The 13,588-nt window shown below is 42.7% G+C and overlaps 1 protein-coding gene across 1 annotated transcript; it reads left to right on the top strand.

Moving 5' to 3' along the window:
* The first annotated feature begins 3,842 nt into the window (after positions 1 to 3,842).
* klf11a (Kruppel-like factor 11a) lies at positions 3,843 to 9,190 on the top strand. Its single transcript, XM_043677997.1, has 4 exons — positions 3,843 to 4,068; positions 5,116 to 5,373; positions 5,626 to 6,601; positions 8,501 to 9,190. The coding sequence occupies exons 1-4, from the start codon at positions 4,018 to 4,020 to the stop codon at positions 8,851 to 8,853; spliced, it is 1,638 nt and encodes a 545-aa protein (XP_043533932.1). The 5' UTR covers positions 3,843 to 4,017; the 3' UTR covers positions 8,854 to 9,190.
* Positions 9,191 to 13,588: the final 4,398 nt, after the last annotated feature.

The raw sequence follows: 13,588 nt of genomic DNA, 5'->3' as shown, positions 1-13,588 counted from the left end.
CCATTTGACAGAAATGCTAATTAGATAAATTCGCACCAGTCTTCCATCAATGTGAGGAGGACCCGAGTTGAGCTCAGCATCTTAACTCATTCAGAAACTTGAGGTTATCTGTGATACATCTATCTGATAAACCACAGGCTAGTGGATATCTCTCCCACAAAAAGGCTGTGCATGTTGGGTCAGATGAAGTTCCTGAGTCTGAACTTCACAGACTTTTGTTAGAAGAAAGTGAGGACTGCAGATACTGGAGATCAGAGTCAAAAAGGTGTGATGCTGGAAAAGCACAGCTGGTAAGGCAGCATCTGAGGAGCAGGAGAGTCGATGTTTCAGGCATAAGCCCTTCATCAGGAATGTTAGATTTTTGTTAGAAAAGTGTGTCACTAGATATAGAGCTAAGGCAGCTAAACTGAGTTATGGTGGAGACCACTAACATTCTGAGCAAGTGCTGACACATTGAACGGGTTAAATGTAAACATCCTGCTCTTTGAATAGTGCATCTGAATTTGTAATGTCCACCAGAGATGTAGACAGGCCTCATTTTACTTCCCATATAGACTAGTGAACCTGGCATCAGTTGTTCGAGGAATTCTGAGGGACAGGTTTTACATGTATTTAGAAAGGCAATGACTGATTTGGGATGGTCAACATAGCTTTGTGGATCAGAAATTGTGTCTCATGAAGTTGATTGAGTTTTTTGAAGTAAGAAAAAGGATCAAGGAAGGCAGAGCAGTGGACGTGATCTATATGGATTTCAGTAAAGCATTCAACGAGGTTCCTCATGGTAGAGTGATTAGTAAGGTTAGATAGGAGAAAGTGAGGACTGCAGATACTGGAGATCAGAGCTGAAAAATGTGTTGCTGGAAAAGCGCAGCAGGTCAGGCCCGCCCCCATGCCTAACCCCGCCCCCACTCCCAGCTCCAGCCCCACACCAGGTCCCAGGTCCTAGCTCCCAGCCCTGCCGTATTTTCACCATCCCTCCACACCTCCCCCTCTCTGAGGATGAAAGATCAGTCCTCAGCAGAGGCCTCACCTTCATCCCCCTATGCTCACAGATTAACGAGTTCAAAATGCTGCCTGACCTGTTGCGCTTTTCCAGCAACACATTTTTCAGCTAGTAAGGTTAGACCACAGGGAAAAGAGGAAGAACTAGCTATTTGGATACAGAACTGGCTTGAAGGTAGAAGACAGAGGGTGATGGTGAAGGGTTGCTATTCAGACTGGAAGCCTGTGACCAGCGGTTTGCCATAAGGGTCGGTGCTGGGCCCATTGTTTTTCATCATTTATATAAATCATTTGAATGTGGACATAGGAGCTACAGCTAATAAATTTGCAGAATTGGAGGTATAGTAAACAGCAAAGAAGGTTACCTCTGAGTACAATATGATTTTGATCAGAGGAGTGGCAGATGGAGTTTAACTTAGATAAATGTGAGGTGCTTCATTTTGGAAAGACAAATCAGGGCAGGGCTGATAAGGTCCTAGGGAGCATTGCTGAACAGGTTCATAGTTCCTTAAAAGTGGAGTCACAGGTAGATAGGATAATGAAGAAGGTGTTTGGTATGCTTTCCTTTATTGGTCAGTTCATTGAGTATAGGAGTTGAGAGGTCATGTTGCAGCTGGACAGAACATTGGTTAGGCCACTTTTAGAATACGGTGTGGAATTCTGGTCTCCCTGCAATAGGAAGAATGTTGTGGAACTTGAAAAGGTTCAGAAAAGATTCAGAAGAATGTTGTCAGGGCTGGAGAGTTTGAGCTGCAGGGACAGGCTGAATAGGCTGGAGCTATTTTCCCTGGAGGTTGAGGGGTGACCTTGTAGAGGTTTATAAAGCCATGAAGGGCATGGATAGGATAAATAGACAAGGTCTTTTCCCTGGGGTGGGAAAGTTCAAAACTAGACGGCATAAGTTTAAGGTAAGTGGAAAAAGATATAAAAGGGACCTAAGGAGCAACTTTTTCAAGCAGAGGGTAGTGAGTGTATGGAATGAGCTGCCAGAGGAAGTGGTGGAGGTGCTGGTACAATTCCAACATTTAAGAGGCATCTGGATGGGTATATGAATAGGAAGGGTTTAGAGCGATATGGGCCAAATGCTGGTAAATAGGATTAGATTAATTTAGGATATTTGATCGGCATGGACAAGTTGGACTGAAGGGTCTGTTTCTGTGCTGTATATCTTCATGACTCTATATGAAAGTAGCACCTCTGACAGTGTAGCACTCCCTCAGCACTTCATTCAATTAGGTATGCTCGACATCACTCCTCCTCCCAAAAATCCCAGATAGATCCCAGGTTAAGCACAGAATTCCTGCAAAATTTGGAAGAGAGGGAAGAGAAGAAGAGCCAAAATGTCTGGTTTTAAAATTGTCGGCAACCAGACTAAAGAGCAGAAACTGGAGTTGTGTGCGAAGTACCTGAGAATAGGCTCCTAGCAAGCTCTGAGGCCTCAGGTAGTATGAGTGCAACTTGGACTGTGTCCATAGTTTGGTTCAAAACGTATCGTCACTCTAAAATCCACACTATTGCCCTTTGTTAACCTGGTTATCAGATATTAATCTCAAATTAAAGTGAGCAATTAACCCAATATAAACGACAATTTGCACAGAGTTTCAACTTTCTACACCCTTTGCATAGAGGAAGACTTGCTTCATTCCTGAACCGTTTGAATCTAATGTTTAGACCATATCCTCATCTTTCGAAGCCTGCATAGTCAAGATTAGCAAAGGGACAGCGGAGAGGAGGAAGGAAAGCAAATTTATCTTGGAACATTGAAAAAGCATCGAGGCGCTAAGTTTTCCGAAGGGAAATAAAGTATCCGGCGGGGTTTGTTAAAATAAAAAAAAAATCACTCAGTTGAGAAAGAAATAGGCGTTCTTTGAAATATGTACAGATCAGCGCCTTCATGTACAGAAGGCCACACTTGCTGAGTTGATGCTTCCAGCGGGCGGAGGGGGAAGGGAGAGAAAAAGAGAGTTCCAGATGGCTGGCTGTTTTCCTTCCCCGCCCTCCCATGCTGACGCTTGCAGAGCCGAGCCCCGGCCTGACCTCACCTTTGTCCTAGTTTGCTGCTCGGAGTTCAGCGGGTTTACATTGACCCGACTGAACGTGTCATGGGGGGGCGGACCTGGGTGAGCACAGCGTATATGTGCACGTCCACTGGGCGGGGCGACAGGGGGATAAGACATTGACAGCCGCTGACTGACCCAGCGGACAGTGTCGAAAGGGGCGGACCTGGTTGAGACAGTGTTGTGTGTCTTACGTATCAGTGGAGGGGCGGGGCCGCGGTTGGGTGGGGCGGGGCACTGCCTGCCCAATCACGTCGCTGACACCCCCCCCCCCCCACACACAGCTGCGGGGAGGGGAAAGGGCGCAGACTCGGGCCCCCTGCCAATCACGTCGTCGACCGCCCGACGCAGCTGGCGCCGTCAGGGCGAGAAAGGGGGGGGTGGGGCAGAGACGAAAGGGTGTGGCCGCCTGCCAATCACGTCGCTGACAGCCCGACCCAGCTGTGGCCGGCTGGAAGGGGAGGGGACGGGGGGGGGGGATGAGGCGAAAGGGCGTGGCCCCAGCCTTTGCCGATCACGTTGCCAACTGTCAGTCCCTGTTGACAGTGACGGAAGGGGCGGACCTGGGTGAGCGCCGTGTGTGGGTGTGTTTCAGCGGAGGTGGGTGGGGCGGGGCCGTGGTGTTCCGGGGGCGGGGACTGCCCGCCCGCCAATCACGCCGCAGACGGCGCGTGGCCACGCCAGCCATCAGCTCCTGATCACGCGGCGCCTGCGACGCCATTGGTTGGTGCTGGCCACGCCTTTGCCTCCCATTGGTGGTAGCCGCCCGTGCCCTGCCCGACCGCCAGCTGTAATGTAATTTCTGGTGTATGTTGTTCGGTTGTGGTCGCTGCAACTGGGTCGCTATGTTCAGCTTCAGCCCTTAGCAAAACTGAGTTTGTGAGCTCGCTTTCTCTTGACCACCCCGGAATCGTAACCTTTTCACTGGGGGCATTTATTCTCCAAAAACAAAATAAAGATGCGGTGTAATTCTCCATGTCCAGCTGCTGAGATGGGAGATCTACGCAATGTAAGTATATTAATCTGCAGCAAGGAATTTATAAATTAGTGAACAGTAGTGGCCAGCGGCTCTGGCAATCTTTAAGTCAGCCTTTCACCTGCTGCTGATGATGAAAGAAAGATGTCAAAACCGACAGTAAAAATAGAAAAGGCAAAGGACCGTTGCTTTGGGGTTAAGGTTGTATAATGCTGACGATATTTTAGCCATTGGGAAGGCAGATCAATTTGTTGCATTCAGTCCTTCTTGACTGTGGTGCAAACGTTATTTCTCTCAAGCCCGAGAATAAGACGTTTTGCTGATTTGAATGGACAACGTATAACGAAGCACAGGCTCAATTTCAGTGAACCATAGCATCACGCAGCGTTTAAGTAAATAAAACGCTATCAGTTTTCCATTGAGACAAGAGAGGTGTCGTTATACCGTCTGGAAGGAATGTACGCGAAGTTGGATCCGATATGAAGCTAGTTCAGTCCCTGAGTTTGTTTTCTTGGACAAAGAGATGTTGTAGGAGGGGACTTCCTGGTAGAAGCTTTGGAAACATGCAGACTTCACATGGCTGCTTAATCGATGACGTAAACCGTTCTATATTTGGAGAGGGAGGCGATCAGGATCACTGGGTCCAGCCTACCTCCAGTGCCCTTTCGTGAATGGTGCTAGACCCACTAGATCGGCGATGTCACCTGAAGTCTGGAGTGTCCACTAACTAAGAATCTCAATAATTAACTAATGCAACCAAATGTTTTGATGTTATGTTTAATAATTAATCAAAATTCCTATTTTATGTGTTTTTCTCTACCCTGCAGTGTCAGGTTAAACTGATGTTCATAAATGCATTTTTAGTATAATAGATTTTTTTTCTATTAATCTTCTAACGAATTGTAAGGGCAATGGAGGCCTAAATTACACCTTTGTAAATCAACTTGGGATTATTTTCTGTTGTAATTGTATATCTGATGCAGAAATGTTGATTCTTTCCTGAACTTAAGGTACATCATAATGGACTGAAAGTTCTGATTGGGCTTTAATTTAAAATTGATTTTTTAATTTTGTCCCCAGGATGAAATTATGGGCATTTATGAGTCAATATTAGAAAGGAAACGCCATGACAGCGAACGGTCCTCTGGCAGTACATTGGAACAGAATGATATCGATGCTGTGGAGGCTCTTGTTTGTATGAGTTCTTGGGGTCAAAGGACACAAAAAGGGGATCTCTTAAAAATTCGCCCTCTGACACCTGCGTCAGACACAGATTCTGTGCACTGTGAAGCTGTACCTCCAATGTTGCAGAAGGACTACCACTCATTATCTTTACTTGTAAGTATGCAACTTTTCTAAGCAATTACTGCTGATAATAATGGAATCAAAGACAAAAATATTAGTCTTCGCAATGATTAAATAAATGAGTTTGTAAACATGCCATGTAATTCTATATTTTAACATAATACATTTACAATCAAGGCTTATAAAAGGACAAGAAAGGGTTTATCTGCATCATGGATGAGGAAAAAAAAGATTAATAACTGTGCTAACTTTGACTGAAGCTTAATGTTTCTCTTGTCCCCATAGTGTATGACTCCACCACATAGTCCTGGTGTTGTTGAATCAGGCAATGCTGCCTTGGTGACACAGCTTACTTACACGAAGCCAACCACAGTCACAGCAAACAACGGAGTCTATTCAGTCAACACCATGACTGCAAAGCCTGCCTTAGTGAACATTCAGGAGTTTTCATCTAAGAAGCTTCTATCAGCTGAACCAACTGTTGCTCATCGTTGCAGGTCGGTAGCTACTAGTGTCATCCGTCATACTGCTGACAATTCTCCCTGCAACCACATTCCTTCATCACCACTGACTGAAAGACTAGACTCAAACAGCCGAAATGATAGGACAGAAGTGAAAAGGAAAATATCAAGCCAATGTAAGCACACTAAGGACATGTGCACTTCTACAGAGTTTGCAAATAAATGCTGTTTGCAGCAGAATTGCAATGGCCCAGTTACCAAGGACCAACGACAAATAGTGCCATCCTTAGCACTGCCTTGTGAGCCAAACAAAGTTGATACCGAACATCAGAAATTAGCCAAGTCATTGCCAACAGGCTTACCATCTGTACCTGTGACAAAGTCTCCAGTTATTTGTCAAATGTTTCCAGTGAATGGAGGAGGACAAAGAGGGGGAGGGGGTGTTATTTCCACTTTCATCCAAACGCAGGCCAAACCCTGTGTAAAGCCTGCAGTTACCCAGATGGCTCCAGCTTCTCAACCTGTTTTGGTGGGAACAACCGTGCAACCAGGGGCTGTGATGTTTGTGCTACCCCAACCCTCTGCCACTCAGTCACCTTCAGGACAACAGACAGTGATGACAGTCGGCAACACAAAGCTACTGCCACTTGCACCCGCTCCAGTCTTTGTCTCGTCTGGCCAAAACTGTGTACCTCAGATGGATTTCTCGCGAAGACGCAATTACATTTGCAGCTTTACTGGATGCAGGAAGACCTACTTCAAAAGTTCACACTTAAAAGCACATCTCCGAACTCATACAGGTATACCTTAATTTCAGCATAATAACAGCCCTGATATTGCAAAATTGTAGTAATGGTGAAATTGCCAGTACTCGCTGTCATCACAACTTCTGGCATCTCCATGTGCACAGTTTAATGCAGAAATCTGGAAGTTGTTGTCAGCTAATTCTCTGCTCCTTCACAGAGTGCATTGTTGATGTTCCTCCAGAAATCAAATTTTAGAATTAATGTGACCATCTATGTTTATGCTGTAATATTACTTATTAATAAATCCTCAGAAAGTTATGTGTTGCTGAATCAGGTCTAACTGAGTTTTTAATAGTACACCTAGTCATAGCTACTATTGAGCAATCTCTGTGGCCTTGAATAAGCTAATTTATATTTATGTAATGTCAAATTTCTACCTTATGATCATTTAAACGTTTTTCTTTCTGTTCTCTGTAAAACTTTAATTTAAAAAGATCAGTGCATTTTACTTCATTCTTTACTAATTGTAAAGATTCTTCAATGTGATTGACTGTTGTTCCTGCTTGATAACATTGCTGTCATTGCTTGGAAATCCCCGAGACTTAAATCAAACGAACATCTCGGAAAGGGAAACTCATGTTACAGATAGTTAAACATAAACCCTACGATGCATTCTTCAACCTGAAAAATTGTACATTTTTATTACCATTTCTTTTAACATGTAGTTATTATTTCCATTATACAAATTGATGTTGTAAGCAAATTAGATCAATTTTAAGGGTCAGAGCCTGAATGCATTTAAAAATGTAACTAAAGGTCATACATTTTGCATATCAAATTAAATGTAAAAATTAATAATTATGTCAGTTGGAAGTGGAAAAATGATGCTTTGTACATATTACAATATATTACAAAGAAAATAAAATATGTAAAATATTATATATAAAACATTTTAGATAAAAATAAAGATACTTTATTGATTTTTTCTTTCGATCAAAGTAACCATAGCAATATTCTGATAGTCTAACAAGAATCAAATACTTCAAAGATTACAATATTAAACATCAAATTGTTCATTGCTTTCCATTACTATTTTTTTAATTTCTAATCCGGTTAGGTATTTAGCTGTATAAGTATTTAAAGAGCAAGATGAGGAAATAAACCTAAAATTCTCCCTAAAATGCTGAAAGTTACCCATAGTTTTAATCTCTTAAATTGGTCTGCAAAGGCATAACGGATAGAAATATAGAAAATTGGAGCAAGAAAAGGCCATTCTCTGCCATTCAATATGATCACAGCTGATCATTTACCTTAGTATCTTCTTCCTGCTTTCACCCTATTCCCTTTGATCCCTTTAGCTCAAAGAACTGTTGTAGAGCTCCATCACATATTAACAATGCGTATATACTGACTCCTGATGTGTCTTTTTTAACTCCCTGTGAATAATACTACTTTGGGGTGGCGTGGTGGCTCAGTGGTTAGCACTGCTGCCTCACAGCACCAGAGACCCAGGTTCAATCCCTGCCTCGGGGGACTGTCTGTGTTGAGTTTGCACATTCTCCCCGTGTCTGCGCGGGTTTCCTCCGGGTGCTCCGGCTTCCTCCCACAGTCCAAAGATGTGCAGGTCAGGTGAATTGGTCATGCTAAATTGCCTGTAGTGTTAGGTGCATTAGTCAGGGGTAAATATGGGGTGGGGGAGTGGGTCTAGGTGGGATACTCTTCAGAAGGTTGGTGTGGACTTGTTAGGCCGAAGGGCCTGTTTCCATACTGTAGCGAATCTAATCCATTGGAAATTAGTCAACTTTGATTTCCTCAGATCAATTTAAAATTATGTTTCTTGACCTGACTTATGACATCTTTTCACTATAATGTGTGGTACAATTCCTTTTTTAAAAACCTAGGTGAAGAGCTGGAATTATGACCTAATCCTTTTATTTTATTTAACCTTTGCAGGGGAGAAGCCATTTAACTGTATCTGGGAAGGATGTGACAAAAAGTTTGCACGCTCGGATGAGCTTTCACGACACCGCAGAACTCACACCGGAGAAAAGAAGTTCATATGTCCTGTTTGCGATCGACGTTTCATGCGCAGTGACCACCTCACCAAACATGCTCGACGTCACATGACAACAAAGAAAGTGCCCAACTGGCAGGCTGAGGTTAACAAACTGAATAAAATTGCTGCCTCAGGACCATCTGTCAGGAATCCTGCTGTCCCCATGACCAGTGTAATGATTTCTCCACCAACCTCTACCCAAATGAGAGAACCCACAGAGAAAGTTTGCACTATGTTGTCAGAAAATTAAAATTGACAAAATTGCCAGCAGGAACTGAACAAGCAGCTATTGTCTGATGGACTTTTAAAGCAATTCTAAATGCTGCATGTTTACTGGGTTTGCAAGTGTGAATTTATTTCTCTGTCCTGTGTATGTGAGTAGTAACGAGATACATTTGCAAGCTGGTTGGACCTGAAAATCTGACAAATCTTTCATTCATACCAGTGAGATGCAAGCGATGTTCAGCATGGAAAAGTTATCATCATATTGTAAACCTTTAAGTGTATTGTATATAGTATTTGCTAAGCATATTGTATACTTCCTCTATTTAATAAACCAATTTTCATGTATGAGAGATAAAAATATACAACTTTTTCTTTTAATTGCGTTTTCCCTAATATGGGACAATGAGTTGTTTTGTTGGCAAAAGTGGGTTTTTACACAGAAGTTTCAGCAATCTCTTTTTAGTCTCTCACCTACTGAAATAGACAATTAACAAATTCTGAATTGAAATGGTGAAGCTGTACACTGTAAAGAAAGTGCAGTGTTTTTAAAATGTTTCGTATATTGCACTGAAGACAGTGCAGACTTCCACACTTGGGTTAAGGCATTCATAATTTACAATTTTATATGCTGTTTTCTACATCAGTAAATGTTGGTGAATTTTGTCATTCTGTTCAGGGTGAGAACAGATATGTAGCTGTTATGATTGTAGCTGAAGTTGTTACTGACAAGTCAATCTGGTTTGAATGATCGTATTTTGGGTTTTGTTTCTATTTTACTGAGATGGTCTTTCATAGAAACACCAATTTGCAATACTGCAAATTTGGTTTTAACAACAAAACTGACTTTTATTACATAAAACAAGGTAAAATAATATAGCATAGATCAGACTTTCTACATGTTAAATATTTTGAAACACATCGTAAAAACACAATCCAAGTAATCCCAAAGCCTCCAACTGCAGTCCTAAAACACTGGAGAGAATTGCCTTCTCTATCCCACGTAGGATTTGACTGAGCTGTGGCTTCAATCCCAGTCATGAGAATCTGACGGCTTCTTCTTTGATTCATTACATAACTGAGCTTAGATATTTTCAGCTTCACATAACACCTTCAGGATATTAACTAAACACTCTGGAGTCTAGAACTTTTAAGCTAAATTCTTTACACTGAGGTAACCTCTTAATAGTCCAAACTACCTTCATTTCTCAGGTATAACTGTTTCACACATCCACCTTCAGCTCAGACTCCAGCTAACTGCCCCAAACTGAATCTAATATGCTTTGTCCCAAGCTGTGAGTGTTTCCCCAGAGCCCAAAAAAACTATTCCAGAATTTACCATCTGAAAGCCTAATGCATTTCACTGTTCACTTGTAAACTCTCCCAACATAAACAAACCCCTCTTCTATCCAGAAATTATCTCTAATAATGTTTTAAAAGCAATCATAGTGGCCACAGGAGTATGAGTTAAACATCAAATTCTTTCAGGCAGCCCATTTGCTACTAGTTCAAAAATCAAAATTCCAAAATGCATGGTATTAGAACACATAAATCATACACCTTCCATCACATTGCTTACAATCTAAAAAAAACTAATCAAGACAAGAAAATTCAGTAAAAATACAGTGCATAAAACATCTTCGACATAGACTTCATTTATGATCCCCATGCACAATCATATTGAATGGGTAAGACACAAGACCCATCTATCAGTCACATACGAATTGTTTTAACACACGTTCCTGTGATTCCAACATTCTCATTCTTCCTACCACTACCTGCAAGCGCTTCTCATAGATCTAGGACCATGCACTGTTGCTGCAGACTTTGTGGCATCATCAGCCTACTTTTTCTTTAAAGGCAAGCTGCTTTTCCAAAGGAAGTTGCACAAAAAGATTACAAGATATATTTTTGCAAACAACAACAGGGCAGAAAGCCGATCTCATTGGATGGACCCTGTGCAGGAGGCGTTAATGGTGCATGCTTGCAGAAGGAGTGACTCAATAGGCCTGTGGAAGACTCGGAAATTCTCAAGGGCCTTCACCCTTAGGGTATTGGCCTACACGGGGCACCTCCTGGAATCTAGACCAGACAGAGGGCTACAGGCAATCTGATGATCTTATGTGGGTGATCAAGGTCAGTAAATGCTCTTTCGCATGATGCACACACCACTAACTGGGCTGGAGGCCCAGAGTAAAATGGAGTGGCTGAGGACTGGATCAGAGCAGGCTGGAGGCATGGAGTGGAGGGGGGATTGTTATTGTACTAGGAACTGTTGCGGGTGGTCAGCAGCTTGCGAGCCTGGTCAGATCACTTGTGGAAGCTCCTTGCACTATTCTACTGCAATGTAATATTTATCCCTAATCTGTTTTTCAACTGTAATGTTTATCCTTTTAAATATATTTCTTATCTTCTAACTTATACTATGAATTGCTGTAAGGTAATGGAGCTTTTTTTCTTTATTTCTCTATTTTGTATCTAAGATTTGTACCTAAGATGGTGCCATGAGGAGCGACATTGTAAACTTTTCACTGTACTCTTGTACATCTGTACTTGAGTACATGTGAGAATAGACCAAATTCTAATTCTTACATTATTCAATCATCTGCAGTCCCCACATCACTCAGCCATAGAGTCATAGAGATGTACAGCATGGAAACAGACCCTTCGGTCCAACCCGTCCATGCCGACCAGATATCCCAACTCAATCTAGTCCCACTGCAGATATTCCACCCTCACACACCTAACAATGCTGCTGGTATCATGCTCACGGCTCATCACTTCTTCACACCTAAGCATACTGCACAGAATCCATGATATTATGTGCTCTTGAGAAGGATAAGATGAACAGAACAAAAAGAGACACAAACACAGTGAGGAACAAATACATCCTGTTGAATCCTACAAAATCAGACAATTCTCCACTTTGTTGGTGATGTCCAACATTGCTGAAACTATTGAGGAGTGTGGCATCTTCCTGCCCTATGAATCTTCTCAGCTTGTAATGCATGTTCTTCCTGTTTTCCAGCATAATGACCATGACATTGTAACTATGGATTCCCACTCGAACACCCTGCTGTCACACACCTTTTCTCTATTAATATTCTGCTTTCAAACCCCCAAACACTGCCACCTGACCAGCCTTAGAAGCCACAGGAAGAAGAAAGAGATCTCAATGGAGGACACTAGATATTACAAAAATAATAAAAGGACCAAACTAAAGACTCTGTATCTGAATACACGTAACATTTGAAACAAAATAGAGAAAACCGATTGTGCAAATAGAATTAAATAAGTGCTGTCGAGTTGCTCTTCAATGGGCCTTGGCTACAAGATGACACAAACTGGATCCTGAATTCTTGAAGGACAGGAAGTTAAGGAAAAGTGGAGGGTTGGCTCTGCTATTTGATGATGATATTAGATCATAGTGGGCGGCACGGTGGCACAGTGGCACAGTGGTAAGCACTGCTGCCTCACAGCGCCAGAGACCTGGGTTCAAATCTCGCCTCAGGCAACTGTCTGTGTGGAGTTTGCACGTACACCCTGGGTCTGCATGGGTTTCCTCCGGGTGCTCCGGTTTCCTCCCACAGTCAAAAAATGTGCTTGTTAGGTGAATTGGCCATGTTAAATTGCCCGTGGTGTGAGGTGAAGGGGTAAATGTAGGGGAATGTGTCTGGGTGGGTTGCTCTTCGGAGGGTTGGTGTGGACTTATTGGGCTGAAGGGCCTGTTTCCACACTGTAAGTAATCTAATCAATATAGATCCAAGTTCAGGAATGTAGGATGTAGATATTGTTTAGAGTCATAGAGACATACAGCATGGAAACAGACCCTTCAGTCCTACCCATCCATGCCGACCAAATATCCCAACCCAATCTAGTCCCACCTGCCAGCACCCGGCTATTATCCCTCCAAACCCTTCCTATTCAAATACCCATCCAAATGCCTCTTAAATGTTGCAATTGTACCAGCCTCAACCACTTCCACTGGCAGCTCTTTCCATTTATGTACCACCCTCTGCGTGAAAATGTTGCCCCTTAGGTCCCTTTTATATCTTTCCCCTCTCACCCTAAACCTATGCCCTCTAGTTCTGGATTCCCCCACCTCAGGGAAAAGACTTTGTCGATTTATCCTATCCAAGCCCCTCATAATTTTGTAGACCTCAATAAGGAATTCCTCCGAAGCTCTGGGGAAAACAGCCCGAGCCTGTTCAGCCTCTCCCTGTACCTCAGATCCTCCAACCCTGGCAACATCCTTGTAAATCTTTTCCGAACCCTTTCAAGTTTCACAACATCTTTCCAATAGGAAGGAGACCAGAATTGCATGCAATATTCCAACAGTGGCCTAACCAATGTCCTGTACAGCTGTAACATGACCTCCCAACTCCTGTACTTAACACTCTGACCAATAAAGGAAAGTATACCAAACGCCTTCTTCACCATCCTATCTACCTGCGACCACTTTCAAGGAGCTATGAACCTGCACTCCAAGGTCTCTTTGTTCAGTAATACTCCCTAGGACATTACCATTAAGTGTATAAGTCCTGCTAAGATTTGCTTTCCCAAAATGCAGCACCTTGCATTTATCTGAATTAAACTTCATCTGCCACTTCTCAGCCCATTGGCCTATCTGGTCCAGATCCTGTTGTAATCTGAGGTAACCCTCTTTGCTGTCCACTACACCGCCAATTTTGGTGTCATCTACAAACTTACTAACTGTATCTCTTATGCTCGCATCCAAATTGTTTATGTATATCACCAACAAC

Source organism: Chiloscyllium plagiosum, chromosome 3 (genome assembly GCF_004010195.1).
Source record: "Chiloscyllium plagiosum isolate BGI_BamShark_2017 chromosome 3, ASM401019v2, whole genome shotgun sequence".
Classification (NCBI taxonomy): Eukaryota; Metazoa; Chordata; class Chondrichthyes; order Orectolobiformes; family Hemiscylliidae; genus Chiloscyllium; species Chiloscyllium plagiosum.
Note: the sequence above shows the minus strand (reverse complement) of the source record. Positions and strands in the feature narration are given on the sequence as shown.